This window comes from Natrix helvetica (assembly GCF_964273705.1).
Source record: "Natrix helvetica genome assembly, chromosome: Z".
In the NCBI taxonomy this organism is placed as follows: Eukaryota; Metazoa; Chordata; class Lepidosauria; order Squamata; family Natricidae; genus Natrix; species Natrix helvetica.
The window spans coordinates 81,305,839-81,323,931 of record NC_138554.1 but is presented as its reverse complement, the minus strand read 5'-3'; the positions used below and the strand labels follow the sequence as shown (position 1 = coordinate 81,323,931).

Below are 18,093 nucleotides of genomic sequence, written 5' to 3'. Positions count from 1 at the left end.
TCCCCATCATGCACTTAATAGTTTGAAGATCTCTAAAGCTCTGGTGCTCACATCTTTCGCAAGCCACTCCATCCCTCAGTGTCCCTGGTTGTGTGGTTAGAAGCAGCTGCAAGGAATGGCAGGTGCTTCTGCGACACAGCTGCTGTCTGCTCTGCTTCCCTAATGCAGTCTGCTTAGCACTGCAAGAAGCTCTGAAATTTTGTGCAAAACTGCACAGATCTTGTTAAGACCACTTTTCCCTTGGCCATTTGACTGCAAACAGAAAACAGCTGACATTTTGAAGTAGCCACAATTCTACAAGTCTGGAGTTCTGGATATCTTAAAAAGGTCTATGATGGATAATGAGGGAGGAGGTGGCTGGGAAGCAAGCCTAAGATCTGCAGAAAGTTGGGGGGGGGGATGCTTATGCAGACCCTGTGAGGAGAAAGCAGGTCCAAGAGATGTGGGGATCTTGAGGGATGGGAGGTGGAGCATGGGGTATCAGGGAAAGGGGGAGAAAGGAAGTATTGGGAAGCAGGCAGTTTTAGTGTGTGCTAGGCTTCTGGACCTCCCCTAAGATGATTTCACTTAAGTATCACATATGCAACCTTAATGAGAAGGCTCCATTACTCTTGTAGTCAAGGACTATGTGTATGTAGATTCTTCAGTTAAGCAATCACTATATCCTATGTGATCAGTTTCATCCAATTTAAGTCTCATGAGATAAAGATAGTTATGCGAAACAGTGCATAAAAGTATGACATAATGTAATAGTCCTATCTCTCTGTTGAGAGAACTTAAAGGAAGATGGATTGGGTATTATTGCCTATTTATTTATTTATACAATTTAGAGGCTACCTGGTATCTAACGACTGAGAACACTACACAAAAAGAAAATATCTTCCTGACAGTTGCCAAAAACAATAAAAAGTGCCATAGGAAAAACTATATGCCATTAAACAGTGCTAACTCAAAAGAAAACTAACATGTCTGCCAAGAGTGGCATCAGCATTATCTATCACATATACGCACAACACTTTTATAGTTTATTAATAAAAAATTCCTGAGGGAATTTTAGTTTTTAATGTAGCTTTTTATATTGAATAGATTCTTAATACTTGCTGTTGACGCTATTTTTGTTGCCATCTACACTATTTTTGTTGCTCTCTCTATTTTGCAGTCCGTGGAGCCCATTTCTAACATGAGCATTGTGAAAAATTAGAAAACATTACTAAAGTTTGCTTACTTTCAGAATATAATAAAATTTTATTTTATTTAGAAATAAGAGTTACAGAATATTTTTCTGCTTTCACTTTGTAAAATTAAGTAGTAGTATCATTTTCCATATTTAGAAATATTTCTGGTTAATGTTATAGCAATGTATCAGAGTTTCATATATTTGGAAATTTGTGTGCAAATGCAAACACATATATCCTCATATCTACAATTAGCAACCTAAAATTTCAGTGATTCACATAAATATAACTCACAGTGAAAAGGATTTTTTAATCAGGACAAATCCAACACACATGGATCCCCCAATGTAGCTCCCCCCAGTTTTAAATTTTTTATTCCTTTATGTTTACATCTACAGAAAAATCTAAAGATTCACTGTTACAAAACAGTTAACATGAATTTCTCTATAGCATTTATAATAAAAAATGCATTTTATCAAATATGATATTTTTGTTTGTAACTTTGATACCAGCTTTGTGCCAGACAGAAAAAAGTGGTTATATATATGCCTGTTATTTTCCCAAAACATGTCACTATACATATACAATATATATACCCAAGCCTGAAGTTTCTCCAACTGGTCATCTGCTGGAGAATATTTCAACTTTTACATATTTTCAGCAACAACTGTGTTTGAATATGTGTCATTAATAACATCCAATATTCATAATAAAAGCTTAAAGGCAAATGTCTCAAATTTTGAAGATTCAAAAACATTTTACAATCACAGGAAACTCAGCAAGAAATTCTACTGTTATACTATTCAGTCTTTTAAATGGAGATTGGGAAATTACGAACATAAAATTAGAAGAGACTTGACAGAGGAAGCTTGCATAACCAGCTTGGTGTTAGACAGCCATACCATTTTTTAAAACTGTGTTGGACTTTATAGAATTTTCATAGGATTCATTGTCAAATGTTTCAGGACAACCACAAGAGCATCAAGAACCACAAGAACCAACCACACTTGATTATCAAGAGCATGCTCAAAATTCCTTGCAAAGGTTAGTAGCAGTATATGGATGCATAGAAATATTTTAATGTAAATTTTACACAATAGGTTAAAAAAAGCAATAATTCAGAAAAAAAACCTTGGAGCTCCAAAAAGAACGAAGCTGGTCCTGCAGTGCTGGCTTGACTGTCTGAAATTTTATAAAAAAACAAACAAACCCACTAATTGAAAACCAACAACACAGAATGTATAATACAAGACAAAAGTATTATTAAATGGAATGTCACATATAATTGTAAAGCTTTATAGGTTTTTACCTTCAGGCTTGGTGTTTGGGTCTGATCAACAGTAAACCGCATTAAAATACTGAACTGAAGATCATTTGGAAATGATTCCCTAAGAAATAATAGAATTAAATTTTACTTAAAGTATGCTCAGAAACTAGACATAAAACGGGAAATACATGTACTTTATCTAGGTAAGCAGTGAGAGATAATATAAAAATTATGGGTTTCTAAATACTGAAGTTCCTAGTGCCGCGTCATGGGGTGAGCTCCCATTACTTGTCCCAGCTTCTGCCAACCTAGCAGTTCGAAAGCACATAAAAATGAAAGTAGAAAAACCGGGACCACCTTTAATGGGAGGTAACAGTGTTACGTGTGCCTTTGGCATTTAGTCATGCCGGCCACATGACCATGGAGATGTCTTCAGACAGTGCTGGCTCTTCAACTTTGAAACAAAGATGAGCACTGCTCCCTAAAGTCGGGAACGACTAGCACATATGTGCGAAGGGAACCTTTACCTTTAAACACTGAAAAAATTAAAACTGGGCTAAACATTTAGGTTCATTCATTGTAAAGGTATATTGTATATAAACATCACCAGAAAGACAATATTATGAAAGTAGACATATTATTTTTTCTATACTCTAAAATGATGACATACATAGCTATGATTATTTTATTGTATTCTAAAGGGTGCAAAACTGAACTACAGATGTAGAACGTTTAAAACGTGTATTTTTAATGCTGACATTAATTTATTACCTTGTCACATCTAAAGCCTTCTGAACTTTTGCTTGCACAGAACCCAACAAGTCAGCACCCATTTTTTTCAGGAGCTGGGTCAACAACACAAAAAGCCAATCCTGTAGATCTTCTTTATGAACTTGAATAAAATCTACTAAGGTTTCCAAAAACATGCTGAACACCTGAAGTAGGGGAAAAAAGGGAGGACAAAAGGGGAAAAAGCAGGGAAGAAAAGTAGTTGATGCTTGCCTGTGTTGAACTCACAAAATAATGTACCATATAGAAGCAGAAAGAGGCAATAATACACAGCCAAGTGGGAAAACATTCTCTCCTGTTTCTTGTCAGAATCTGTGATTCAGAAATATATTTGTATTTCTGCGAATTAGTACTTCATGCAATACCACCGAGCAAAGAAATGCTGTGATGACTGGCGCAATTCTCTTCTTCTCTCCTTTGGTGTTTTACTTTGGTGTTTTCTATTTCATTGAATTTGGGAACTTGATCTGTGATTTATTTTAGTATACTAGATCTTTTCATTACAACTGATGTGAAACACTCTAAATCTTCCCAGCTTTAGTGATGTATTATCTACTTCAATAGATCTTATATTCTCTCATATTGCTCAGTCACAATATTCATCTCTTTTTCATACAAACATGCTATTTTTTCTGCTATTAATCTCTTTATATATTAATTCAAATGTATTTAATAAAGTCTGAACAACCATAAAAAAATCTTGTTTTCCCATTTGAAAAATAATTTTTACTACTAAGTCTTGCATGCATAGAAAACATGCTGGATATAGATTTTAAAAAGCTAGGATACCACAACAAATCTTTAATGAAACAGATTTATGACTATCATCAATATAGTACACTATAATATTTGAAGCAGGGAAGAATGAAATTAATGTATTTCAAAGTATCTCTGCATGCCTAACAATTTAACTTTACAAAAATGTCAATAATTATGGAAATAGAACAATCTGTAATTGAACAGAATCTGGAGACTGTGAAGAAATTTAAAATAAGATACTTGATCTTCATAGTTTCTAGAAGTTTTTGTATCCAAACAATAGTTATATAAAATCATAAAGATGATCCAAAATAGTATACTTGAATCAGAAAGCAAGTTGATTAAATAATGTATAGTTGCAATAGGGATTTTTAAAATCTTTTTCAATATAAATATTTAGCTACACTTTGTACTGAATTAGTAATCAAACTTTCAAATAAGAATAAAAGTCTTCTGCAAGGCATAAAAATACTTTGATTCCTACTGCAAAAAATCAATCAATCAATAAACAAAAATTATGAGGTAGAAAAAAAGTGAGTATTATAAATTTGTGTTGAAACTAGCTACTAACAAGAAGTGTACTTTTGCCCAATTTCTAAAATGTAGGATTCATAATAAGACAGTGATTTTCAGTTGTAAATCCACATTTATCTTGGGTCTATATTTGCTCTTTAAAGCAGCAAAACTACAGACTCTGCTGTTACGTAGTGCAGGCAAAATGGGGGTAGTGCAGGCACGATTTTGGTAAGACTCCAGCTTTGGGTGAGTTGTCCATCTAGAGCTGGAACTCGATCATAACTCATTCCAAGCTTTACTGTAGAATTAGCTTAAAGCTCTAGTTAAATATATCCAGATAAAGTAGTACAGAAAACTATAATTTAATGGACTATGGAGGAAACGATATTAAAAAGGCTAAGTTTTCCAATTGTCTACCACAGTAAACCTCAATTTACTAAACCTTGGTTTAGCACAATTCCAATGTAATCACTGAAGCTGAAAGCCTCTTAGAGTAAGGTTTTTTTTAACCCTCTCATCTTTTTACAGAAAGTAAACAGAAGACATGTGATAGCAAAAAACACATCCTAGGTCCGTGATGGCGAACCTATGGCACACGTACCACAGGTGACACACGGAACCATTTGTTAGGGCATGCAAGGTGTTTCCCTGTCAGCTCCAGCGCATGCATGCTGACTTCAGCCTTCTTTTTCAGCCATTTCCAGTCAACGTGCAAACAGGAAGTTTGGGAACCGACTTCCGATTTGCGCATTGGGCCGTTTTTTGAGCTTTGGAGCCTTCAGGGAAGCCTCTTGAAGCTCCGGAGAGTGAAAAATGGTCTTAAGGGCAAACTGGAAGTGACTTCCGGGTTGCCTGTAAGGCTGTTTTTCGCTCTCCAGAGGCTTCAGGAGACTTCCCTGAAGCCTCCGGAGAGCAAAGAACGGCCCTATGGGCAAACTGGAAGCCGCCGTTCCTGAACTTTTAGGTTGCACGTAGGGCTGTTTTTCACCCTCCATAGGGCCTCTGGGGGAAAGGATGTTTTTCCGCTCCCAGGCTCCTAAAAAGCCTCTTGACCCTGGGGAGGGCGAAAAATGGTCCATTGTGCGCCAAAAGTGGGGAGGGGATGCACATTCATGCGAGGGGATCACCGCATAGCATTATGGGTGCGCATGACCCCCCTGCTCTCCCCCGCTTTTGGCATGAGATCCCAAAAAGGTTAGCCATCACTGTTCTAGATCTTCCAAAACAAAATGAATGCAAGGAAGCAGACTCAGATTACATGTATTATTTGGCTATCTGGTTTAAGGACAACCTTTTTGCTCTTGTAGGTTAGATTGTGTAAATTTGAACTGTGCTAAATGAATTATTAAATTGAGGCTTACTGTAGTAGAGAATAAGAAAGCCTAGTTTTTTAGAAAAACATTCCACTAACACATGAATTGGGAACCTAAGGGGGCCCAAGGGACCCAACATATGTAGCAGAGGTGGGTTCCTACCGGTTCGGCCAAACTGATAGTGGTATGCCGGCCTGGGTCGCAGAACCAGCAGCGACCCAGGCTGGCCATGCCCACGAACCGGTTCCCCAGTTGCTGCCATCATCTTTTTTTGGAGTTCTGCGCATGCACAGAACAATTTCCATTGAACTGTGCATGTAGTGTGTATCCAGTGCATGTAGTGTGCATCTAGCACACGTGTGCATGAGCCATGTGCACGAGTGAACCGTCAGTAACGCCGGATGGAATCCACTCCTGATATATAGTCTCTATAGCTGGAATGGCAAAGTGGGCATGGTCTAATCATACATGTGAGCAAGTTTTTATCTAGGGAGGTTGAGGTGGGGGGTGTTTTTTGATGTATCTAAGTTATGCTAATTTCAATTTTACAACACTTTTTTCTTGTGTTTCTCACCTCAAAATGCTAAAATCATGATAAAAAGGGTTTCTATGAGTTACAATAAGGGGTTTTGGAAACTGCAGTTATCCATCTCTACTCAAAAAATAATAGCAATATTCAGTAAAAAGAATGATGCAACAAAATTGGATTTAGACCAAGTTAATTCTTAATATCTGTGTAATTCTATTGAATTATGATCATAATTGTTGATTTCAATGGTAGTTAAGTTCAACTGTCAATTTATCTTCAATTTATTGTTTATGTGATGCATTTAACAGTACTAATAGGAATTATTTCAAATAAATTTATAAAACATCTTGTCTTGATATTTAACATGTGAACTCACTATATTTCATGTTCAAAATTGCAACACATGTCACGGTCTAACAATGCTATTCCTCCATAATATTCATTGACTGTAGATCAGTTAAATATAAACACAATTTATACACTGCTGGGTCATTCCATGTCAAGTGGTCTGGGGTTTCCAAGTTGACCATCACAGACTTTGATGAAATTTGTTGTGAACATGCACACACATCCCCAATGAACATAAGAGTTACATTTGCTGATGCAATACTTGCATAGATATAGTCATTTGTTTGACCCCCATACCGCAACTGAGTGTTTCTCTCATTGTTGAGAGAAACAAAACTTGGCCATCATGTACAACCTGTTGTCTTCTATTAAACAAAATAATAAAAAGTCATTTTTGATCAACTTTGCTCCAAATTAACTGGATGGAGATCGTTCACATGAGCGATCTCCATCTAGATAATATGGAGCAAAGTTGATCAAAAATGACTGCGGACCAAAAAAAGGGTAAAGTTTGGCTTCTTATATCTCTGGAAGGAAAGGTATGAGAGACGTGAAACTTTGTGCGTAATAACATAGGCAACAATAAGCTTTTGAATACAAAATTTCATTCTCCTACTGCTTTCCAATAGTTCACAAAATGAGTGTAATGTAGATGGTTTTTGAAAAATGCCAAAAATATGGTATTTTCAGCCCACTTTTACAAAAAAGGCCTTTTGGAAACTTTGTAAAATCATTCTAATTGGAAAAAGCATGTTTCAACCCCCCCCCCCCCCCCCGGCAAAAAAAGTAGAGTTGGTGTTTCATCGCTGACATATAAAGCCCTAAAAACAGAGACAAATTGGAGGACATTGCTATGGCAGCGTCACATTAATTCTATTATTATTTCATCGTTTGTTTTATATAGACATCATTACTACTATTGCATTGGTCCATGGTGACATTGTCACTACCAGTTCAGGCACTTGACTCAGCAATCCCATTGCCAGAGGGGGCACACCTGATAGCCGTGCAATGCCAGCTAGGGTGAGTTTCTGGTTCAGGATCCCAAGCCTATAGCTTGGCTTCTTCCTCGAGGTTCCAAAGCCTTGTGTGCGTATCTGTCCGGTTCCCAAGCTGACAATTGGGCAGCTTATCCTAGGTTCCCAAGCCTAAAGTGGGTATCTTATATGGTTCCCAAGCCGAAGTCAGTACTGTTCATATGATTGCCAAATTCCAATGATTGCTTAGTTATTATTGAATTTACTCACCACGTTCTTTAGCGTTGCTTCTGGGAATTGATAGTCAACCTGACAATGTAACTGAAGGCACTGGAAACATGCAAATAAGATGTGGTTCTGGAACCCAACAAACATCTTGTCTTTCAGGCCAATAAAATGAATGAGCAGAACCTCGTGGATGCATAAATGTTACCAACGCATCATTTTGTTCGCTCGAAATATTCACAATATTCCCTACCCACCATTTTTTTGTCATAAATGCAGACAACATAACAACCGGGAAATGTTGGCCAATTTTAAATCTGGATCAACGGTATTGGACATTTTGGCCACAAAATTAATTATATCGTTTGAAACTTTGCTGACAGAAATCGAATTTGAATCAGCTGGCACAAACTGGTGATGATCACTTATGCAGCTATTGTGCTACTAACTTTCCATCTTTCTTCTTCCAGCATCCTGCTTTCTTCGATTTCCTCCTTCGGAATGTATATATATTTAAGTGTGTGAATGTCTCTGTTGCAAAAGTTAAACAGATCTGTCGCCGTATTTGGTTGGTTGATGGTCGCTAGAGGCTGCCTTGAACAGCCAAATATTTAGTCATGCTGCTAGCTCCATTGCATGGTGATTTGGTGAAACAAAATCACATGGTGAAACATTCACATATTTATATATATATATATTCCACAGGAAGAAATTGAAGAAAGCAGGATGCTCCAAGAAGAAAGATGGAAAGTTAGCAGCACAATAGTTGGCACAAGAGATCATTACCAGTTTGTGCCAGGTGATTCAAATTTGATTTCTGTCATCAAAGTTTCAAATGACACAATTAACCTTGTGGCCAAAATGTCCAATACTGTTGATCTGAATTTAAAATTGGCCAACATATTTCCTGGTTGTTATGTTGCTTGCATTTATGACAAAAATGGTGGATAGGGAACATCGATTGACATTTTGATCGAACAAAAAGATGTGCTGATAACATTTATGCATCCAGGAGGCCCTGCTCATTCATTTAATTGGCTTGAAACGGGGGTTAAAATAGAATGGAAACCTGAAATTTTTTTAATAGGAATAATGTCTGCGAAATACAAAAAAGAAATCCAGTACTTAATATTGCATATAATAACGGCAGCAAGGATTGCCTTTGCCCAGAAATGGAAAAACAAGCTAACCCCAAGCGAAGAGGAAATAATAAGAAAGGTGATGGACTGTGCCGAAATGGACAAATTAACTAAAGAAATCCAGGGAAAAGAAGAATCAGAATTCTATCAGATATGGGATAAATGGTATAGGTGGATGGAGGAAAGAAATAGGAATCCTAGGCGATAAATAAACAGAATGTGGTAGCTCTCATAGATGGTTGTCGGTGTTAAAATGGTTATCCATTGAATAATATAAATACGAATGTCTCTTGATAAAAGTACTCTCAAAACAAATGTAGCTAAAGGAGAATGTGGGTATCGTTTTTGATTTAAAATGCACAATTTAATGTGAATGAAGTATAAAGTATAAAGACTGATTGTAGTAATGCACGGAACTCAAATGTAACCAATTGACATGCTAGCTGGCAGTTGTATTGAAAAAAAAAAAGACTATGTTGTGGCCCGCCAGTGGCCAACGAAGCTGGTAGCGGACTCAGACAGTGAGAAGGTTGAGGAGGAGCATGGGCCAGTCCTGGAGTCTGGGGAAGGCTTTGAGGAGTGCTCTGCATCAGAGGCAGAGATGGGGCCAGGGCCATCCAACAGTTATCAGCTGCCTTTGGAGTCGGATATCAGTGAGGCAGAAGAACAGCTGGAGCCTGTTTCCAATGTTCGCATGCATAAAGCGGCCAGGAAAAGGGAACAGTTAAATAACAAGGACCGACTCGGGAATAAAGGCACAGGTGGATGGTGAATGGCCCCTATCATAGGGAATAAAGAAGAGCAAAAGGGGAGTGGAGTTTTCAGGAGACAATTAGTTCATTTCATGAGTGTGAAGATTTGTTTGTGATTCCCAGAGATTCCTTGCCAAGTATTTTCTTTTTTAGGGAGGTTGAAACATGCTCTTTCTTAATTAGAATGATTTAACAAAATTTCCAGATCATCTTTTTTTATAAAAGTGGAGTGAAAATACAGTAGCCTATTTTTGGCATTTTTACAAAAACCATCAACTTTACACTCAATTTGTGAGCTATTGGAAAGCAGTAGCAGAATGAAATGTTATATTTGAAAACCTTGTGTTGCTAAGTTATTACGCATAAAGTTTCACGTTTCTCATACCTTTCCTTCCAGAGATATAAGAAGCCAAACTTTACCCTTTTTCTGCCCCACAGTCATTTTTGGTCAACTTTGCTCCAAATTAACTTGATGGAGATCGCTCATGAGAATGTTTTTATTATTTTGTTTAATGGAAGACAACAAGTTGTACAAGATGGCCAAGTTTTATTCTCTCAACATAATATTGCCAGAGATATTATGTCTCAAAGTTGCTGAAATCTCAGAGTCATACTGTCGAAGGCTGCAATATGGGATCAAACAAATGACTATATCTCTGCAAGTATTGCATTGGCAAACATAACATTTATCCAATGTTCATTGGGGATGTGTGTGCATGTTCACACCAAATTTCATCAAAGTCTGTGATGGTCAACTGGAAACCCCAGACCACTTGACATGGAATGACCCTGCTCAGTATTGCATATTTTCATGGCATTTTGCAAAAAAAAAAAAAAGTTATTCAAGATTCAGGAATAGCCAAAAGCATGTGTGTTTGTACAGTATGTGCAAAAATCATATATACAGTGTATACAGACAGAGAATGTGTGTGTGTGTGTGTGTGTGTGTGTGTGTGTGTGTATGTTTGTACTGATGCATGTATATCAGTGGTGGGATTCAATTTTTTTTTACTACTGGTTCTGTGGGCATGGCAGGGGAAGGATACTTTAAAATCTCCATTCCCACCGCATTCCAGGGAGAGGTTACTGCAAAATCCCATTTCCTCCACATCAGCTGGGACTTGGGAGGCAGATAATAGATGGGGCCAGGGCCAGTCAGGGGTGGTATTTACCGGTTCTCTGAACTACTCAACATTTCCGCTACCAGTTCTCCAGAACTGGCCAGAACCTGCTGAATACCACCTCTGATATATTTGTGTATTCCTATAAACAAATCTGTATATTAATCTGCAATTGGACTCTGGAGAAAAATGTTTTAGATCTTTTTAATATATTTCCTTTGATGATATGAAATTAAGATGCGCCAGTCACCACAATATACAATAGCAGTAGAAAAACAAAAGGCAAGTTAATTTGTATACAAAAGCATTTCAGAATAGTTTGTATAGCTGCAAGAATTTCTAAAGTGCAAAAACTACATTCCACAAACATTTTTATAGGTATAAAATAGAAAGGAGAAAGATTAGTATCCGTCATGCAACAAAGTCAGGGCTCTAACAAATATTGAATCAACTTACTCTCTATAGAGAGTTCCAACACAGGGGACAGCATGCAAAAAGAAAAAAAGGGATGGGAAGGGTGGGAGATAAAACACACAAATTAGTTGCCATCTGCATAGTTACTGTATGAGAAAATTATGATACAAGGATTTATATGTTTTAAAATATTAATATATTTGGAATCAAATTCCTAAATACCATATAAGTAACAATCTATCTTCTGTCTTCTTTCCTAATTTTCTCTTTCAAGATCAAATCATTGGAAGAAAAGTGCTTTTTTATGAGCAATTTTAAAAGTGCATCAATTCAAGCATTAAACTTTCAACTACTGTAATCTGCACATATCTATTAAAATTTTAATATCTTAAGTAAATGTGCATATTTTGGGGTATACTATAGATATACACACAATAGAACGGAAGTCTATTATTTTCTACTATGGCAGAAAATTACTTTTTTGAAATATTTACAGGTTTGAACTATCTGACGATGTTCAAGTAACAGAATTTTAGCTACTTATCTGAAATATCTATATCTACCTTATCTATATAAGCTTAAATATTTTAGTGAGCCCTATGGGCTCTTAAAACAAAGTGCCATTAGATAATTAAGTCAATAAACATTCTCAAACACAGCCGAAGGACTTATCAAAAAATTCTAGAATGATTGCTATAAACACATCAAATTAAATTAAAGGTACACATCTATGGCTTAAATTTTTAGCAAATATAGGAAAGCTTGCAGAGGTTAAAATGCATTCATAAGAATAATCCAAAAATTTAGAATTTATACTAAAAAGATGCAGATCATTTTCCAATGAATTAAATCAGATACATTAAATATTAAAATTCAACAATATTGATGTCAACTGTTATTCAAATATTTATTATTGGAAAAAGTAGGGAGCAAATTGAAAATGCCAGTTATCTGAAGCAGGGTGGAGATGGGAGTATTTCTTGCAGAAACCATTGTGTTGACTCAATTTTTATCCTACATTTATTCTACACTACACATAAGAAGATTAGAATCACTCCATAAAACTTGTACTTTATTTCCTCTTTAATTCTTCATTTTTCCTTCATTTGTACAGCAAGTAATATCTAAAATATTAAAAAATAAAATCTTGCAAGTAAGGTTTATAACTGCTTGAATGTAAAGTCTTATTCCTTGATATAATATATCCACTACCCTTCTGGGTATGAGTAGAGAAAGAAATAGTTTCCATAGGTTTAAATATCAATTTATTGACCATTTTTCTAAAATTGGTACATCAAATTTAATTGTATTACAGTTTTCATATACTGATTTTCAGTGACGTGCGGTGAGGTTTATAGCTGGTGAGGCAGCAATTTTTTTAGACTTGTGGACTTCAACACCCAGAATTCCACAGTCAGGCATGCTCAGTTGCGACCTGCCGCCCTCCGCCCTGGAATTCGGCCATGGCACCACCTGCCAGAGCTGCGCAGAATCTGGGGCGCGCTTGTCGGGCGAGGGCAGCGCAGGTGGGGAACGGACGGAGTGGAGGAAGCCTCTCCCTCCCCCGCTTCCCGCGCCCGAAAGAACAAAGGGAACCTCTGCCGCCGCCCGGGCAACCTGGCCGGCCTCTCTCACGGCGGCTCTCTGGTACCGAGCTTGGGAGTCCCTGGAGGAGCTGGCGGGGGCTGCAAGCACCACAGGCTGGACTGGAGCCTCGAGTCTAGGGCAGCGAGTCATTCGATAGGAAACTTGCCTCTTGGAAGGAATGACTCAGCTTGGATCCTGCTTTGTCTCTCCTGCCTCTTCGCTTCTCCGTTCGGTCGTTGGGCGGCAGATTGAAAGTGGGAGCCAAGCTGGGTCATTCCTCCCAAAAGGCAAGTTTCCCATCGAATGACTCGCTGCCCTGATGATGAGAGATTAGGCTGTGCCTCACTTGCCTCACCTGACTGCACGTCACTGCTGATTTTCTTATTCCATTGGCATAGAGGTAGTTACAAGAAATAACCTAAATTGAAAAATTAGGAAGCTATATTAAGGGAAAAATTGGAAAGCAATATATTATTCAGATATAATGATTACTTATCCTAGGAAATTATTTCTGACTGTAATATCAAACAGTGTAAAAAAAAATCATGAGCAAGTCTATACTAGGTATATTAATTTTTATAAAGTTAACGTTCTTATAAATACAATACTAGCAAGACAAAATATCATAATGCAGCATTGATACTTACTGTGAGGGATAATTGAGGTATAGGGTAATTAAGCTAGTTAACTTCTGATTGTCCTTAAGGACAAAATGAAAAGAGGGTGAAAATCTGGGTGCATCTTATATACCGAATGTAGCCCCACCCACCAACCGGCCCCCACCCTTTGGCCTCTACCTCCCAGAAATTTACCTCCTTGCAGCAAAGGGGGAACAAGGGAATGTGGAGACTGCAATAGACTATGGCAATTGCTGCAGCCTGAAACTGATCGGGAGGCCCCTGCTGAAATTGAAAGTGAAACTTGCTGTTTGCTGCACAAGGCAAATTGCTGGGAGGCAGAGGCAGATTATTTTTGCTTGTGCTAATCAGGCTGTTTGCTGCAGGGAGGTAAATCAATAGCTATAAATGCCTATAGAATGTTCTAATTATTACTTATTTTTAAAGACTGCTTTATTATTGTTCTAGACCTGTGGGTCGGGACCCTTTTGGGGGTCGGATGACCCTTTCACAGGGGTCGCCTAAGACCATCGGAAAACACATATTTTTGATGGTCTTAGGAACTGAGACACCAATTTTATGGTTGGGGGTTACCACAACATGAGGAACTGTATTAAAGGGTCGCGGCATTGGGAAGGTTGAGAACCACTGTTCTAGACAATTTAACAAAATGAAAAAGCTTTTAAAAATAAATGCTTGATCTGAAGAGGTCCAGTGCTATTGTATCTTCTTTTAGAGAATAACTACACTTCCAGAAAGCCACATCAATTTTAACAGCATCTATACAAGTATAGTCTGAAATGTAACATCACAGGGTATGTCTGTACTGTTTGCTGTTTGTTGCATGGAAGCAAATTGCTGGGAGGCAGAGGCAGATTTTTTCCCCTTGTTTTCCTCCCCAAAAGCTAGCTGTGTCTTATATTTTGGAGCGTCTTATACTCCGGAAAATAAGGTAGATTGGGCTGGATATAGGTAGACATGATTTATGATCACAGCCGAGTCCAAAATTTCGGTTTCTAAGCATGGCAATTATGTGAGGTTTGCCTCATTTTAAGACCTTTTTGTCACAGTTGTTAAGTAAATCACTCTGGTTGTTAAGTGAATCATACAGTTGTTAAGGGAATATGATTTCTCCCATTGATTTTGTTTGTTGGAAGCTGGACCAGGTGGTTATAATTATGACATATGACTGTGGGACACAGCAACAATCATAATACATACCAACTGCCAAGCACCTGAATTTTGATTATGCGACCATGGAGGTGTTGCAATGATTTTAAGTGTGAAAACTGGTCATAAGTCACTGTTTTCAATGACATTGTAACTTTGAACAGTCACTAATATAAAACGCAACTCTGACTTCTCCCAGATATTCTGAAAAAAGAATGGAATTACTAAAATCTGACCAAGCCACTGAAATTCATAGATAGGTGATTATATTATTTGAAATATTTTGGAATCTAAGATAATTGAAGCTTCTTGCCATGGAATAATAATAGATTATTATAAAAAAGTTTTTTATTTCATGAATGAAGGCAAATGAAGTTTTTTCTTTGTTTTAATATGCAGTCCATCTAACTGATGCAGCAACTATGGGTGGCTTGCAATGGAGGCTTACACAGTTTCCTTTGAGGCAAACCTTTATCTGAAGAAAAAAATGGCTATAAGTCCTTAAATGAAAACAGAACCATTAGTAAATATAATTTATTCAATTTCCAAAATCTCGTGTTTATCTAGTTATTATTTAGGATTTAATATTTTCTCCCCAGAGGCTAGGAAATATGGATCAAATAATTAATTTTACTCCCCAATTAGCTGGGCAGTGAAGCAAAAAAGACTACAAGGCTGTTTGTTTAATCATGCTCTTAACAGCCTCTACTTTCCTCTAAATCTGAAAAGTGGGAATATATTGATAATATGTGGAAAGAGGAACATCTAATTTTGTGTGTGTGTGTCTCCGCTACTGGGAAAAGAGCTAGCACACCTTCCAGGACTTCCGTTACAGGTGTGGTGAGACACAGAGAGAGACTCCTGGTGCATTGGAGTCATTTCAGGGGGAAAGGGAGTGAGCTTCGCTTTCCCCAGGCACTTAGAGACTTCATTAGCCTGCTGTGCGAGGGAGAGACTTTGCCGGGATTGCTGGCACTCCTAATAAAGGGAATGTTTAGTTACAAACAGCATAGTTGTTGTGTTTGGTAACCAAGTCAAGAACAAACATCATGTGCACAATTACAGCTCATTTTACTACATTTGTTAGTTAGAAAGGTGTTTGCTACCAAATTCCTCCTAAAATGTGGCTACCACAGACTAACACAAGCCCTCCTTTTGCAATATTTATTTGATAAGTACACAAACCAATGGAGTTGGCTTGCTGCAGGAGAACAGAAAACTTGAAATGCCCCTACATTGATATTATGACTTCTGCTAAACCTACTATCATATAATTGGGCTTGGAGTTATTGATTATTCCACTAATATCTGCATTCTTCCTAAAAAGACTCACGGAGTGATTCTCTTCTTGGCTTGGCCAAAAGATACTGTTTCTTTTGTTTCTTTCTTTAGCAGATGCCTCATTCTCAATGTTACACAAAGACAAAAGACAAAGAAAATATCCATTTTGTATATTAAAAAGAAATTAGAAGACTCTAAAAACAGGGGAAAGAAAAAAAGAAATGAAGAACTGGATTGAATAAAGAAGGCCTAAAAAGACAACAAAATGATTCAAAGGTGAGAGAAGCTATGTTTTGTATCTGTGAGCAAACCAGAAATAACCCACCTTATATATATCGTAATGATTTAATAAAATGCTTTCTGGAGTCTCAAGTCACTGCTACGTAAAGGAAAACATTATTTGCCTATACCTTACTGCTAACTTGAATTGTTAGCCCTTTTGAGGATTCTACCTTAGAGTTTAATGGATGTGAATTAAATCACAGCAGTAAGCTCCATACTATGTATAGGTAGTCCTCATTTAACAACTTCAAATGGGCCTGGAATTTTAGTCATTAAATCATGTGGCATAAGTCACCCTGTGATCGGATTTGATTTTGCAATGATTATAAAGTGAATCACTATAATCATTTAGTAAATTAAAAAAAAATTCTCCTGGAAAAAAAATTGCTGGAGAAAAATCACAGCCACATGACTGCAAGATGCTGCAAATGATTCTCAATTGAGCAAGAATTATATAAACCTGGTGAGGTCCTTTCTTGCATTTAGGAACCCTGGATTTGTGTAATTTTAGAAGAACAGCAATACTTGAAATCCATGGGCCTGTATCTTATCTTTTAACTTTGTGAGTGAAGCAACTCCAATAATCAAAGCTTTTAGAATTTTAATCTATACAATGCTTAATAAATCTTCATAAATAATAAAATGGAAATACATACCTTGCTATGAGGATCAGCAAACATCCTCGTGAAGATTTCACACAATCTTTTTAATTCAACACGACTGCCAAAATGACAAAATATTACTTTAGTAAAACTTCAGAGGGATGTGATGAAGAACTTCAAAAAAAAATCTATGTCCTAATTTAAAAATATTTGCAATTCCACTTTTTAAAAATATAGTATGTTGATGATCTCATAAAATGCAAAGATTTTTAATAATACGTTGCCCTGTATTATCTTCCATGTTTTCCCAAAAATAAGACCTTGTCTTATATTTTTTTTGCCACCAAAAAGGACACCAGGTCTTATTTTCTTTGGGGGAGGGGGAATATCATCCACTCACTTGTGTGTGTCGCTCCCGGCCTCTTTTTCGTTATCAGAGGCCTTCAAGAACTTCTTCGTCTGGCAAGACCAGCAAGGATTTCCTGAAGGCCTCTGCAGCCAATAACAGAGCTCCAGATCAACCCAGAGCTCTGTTATCAGTAAGAGTTGGGGTTAGGATTCAGGAAAGCATTGGCAGCTGCAGCAAAAGAAGTGGGCCAAGGTGTGCGAGGCCTGACTGCAACTACCCGAAGATAAGTAGTAGTGCAAATAATCACCCTAGCTTAATTTTTACCTGTGCACCCTGGAGTGGGTGGGGTCTTAATTAGGGCTTATTTTGAGGGGTAGGGCTTATATTGGGTGCACAAGTAAAACTCAAGTTAGGACTTACTTTCTGAGTAGGTCATATTTTAGGGAAAACACGGTACATAGATAATATTCTATTTCTAATCTTAAAAGAAGATTCTGCAGAAAGTATGAGTTGGACTGATGTTTTATCACATAGCTATATGTCCTTAAGAAAAATAACAGCATGGTATTGTTTTGAAAGGAAAAAGCTTTATTTCAGGGTCAGCACTGCAAACATTTATCATATATGCTCTCTTAAGCCATTTTACAGGTAGTCCATTACTTATGACCATAACTGGACCCAAGTTTCTATTGCTCAGGTGGTTGTCAAGTGAGTCAACTGATTTTTATGAGCTTTTTTAATAATAGTTGTTAAGCAAATTACTGCAGTTGTTAAGTGAATCACTGTCGTTAAGCAAATCTGGCTTCCCCATTGGCTTTGTTTGTTGAGAACTGGCTGGGAAGGTTGCAAATAGAGATCACATGATTTTGGGATGCTGTAAT

At 37.2% G+C, this 18,093-nt stretch overlaps 1 protein-coding gene across 5 annotated transcripts in view; it reads right to left on the bottom strand.

Annotated features, from left to right (window-relative positions):
- Positions 1 to 18,093, bottom strand: part of CLASP2 (cytoplasmic linker associated protein 2) — a 340,309-nt gene that overhangs the window by 31,732 nt on the left and 290,484 nt on the right. For 3 of the 5 annotated variants that reach the window (XM_081933452.1, XM_081933454.1, XM_081933453.1), the window contains 4 exons: positions 16,918 to 16,981; positions 3,214 to 3,377; positions 2,485 to 2,563; positions 2,307 to 2,357 (listed from right to left, as the gene is read on the bottom strand). In XM_081933452.1, the coding sequence (XP_081789578.1) occupies positions 2,307 to 2,357; positions 2,485 to 2,563; positions 3,214 to 3,377; positions 16,918 to 16,981 (358 nt within the window). The remainder of the gene's footprint in view (positions 1 to 2,306; positions 2,358 to 2,484; positions 2,564 to 3,213; positions 3,378 to 16,917; positions 16,982 to 18,093) is intronic. The other 2 variants (XM_081933455.1, XM_081933456.1) reach the window with 1 other exon arrangement.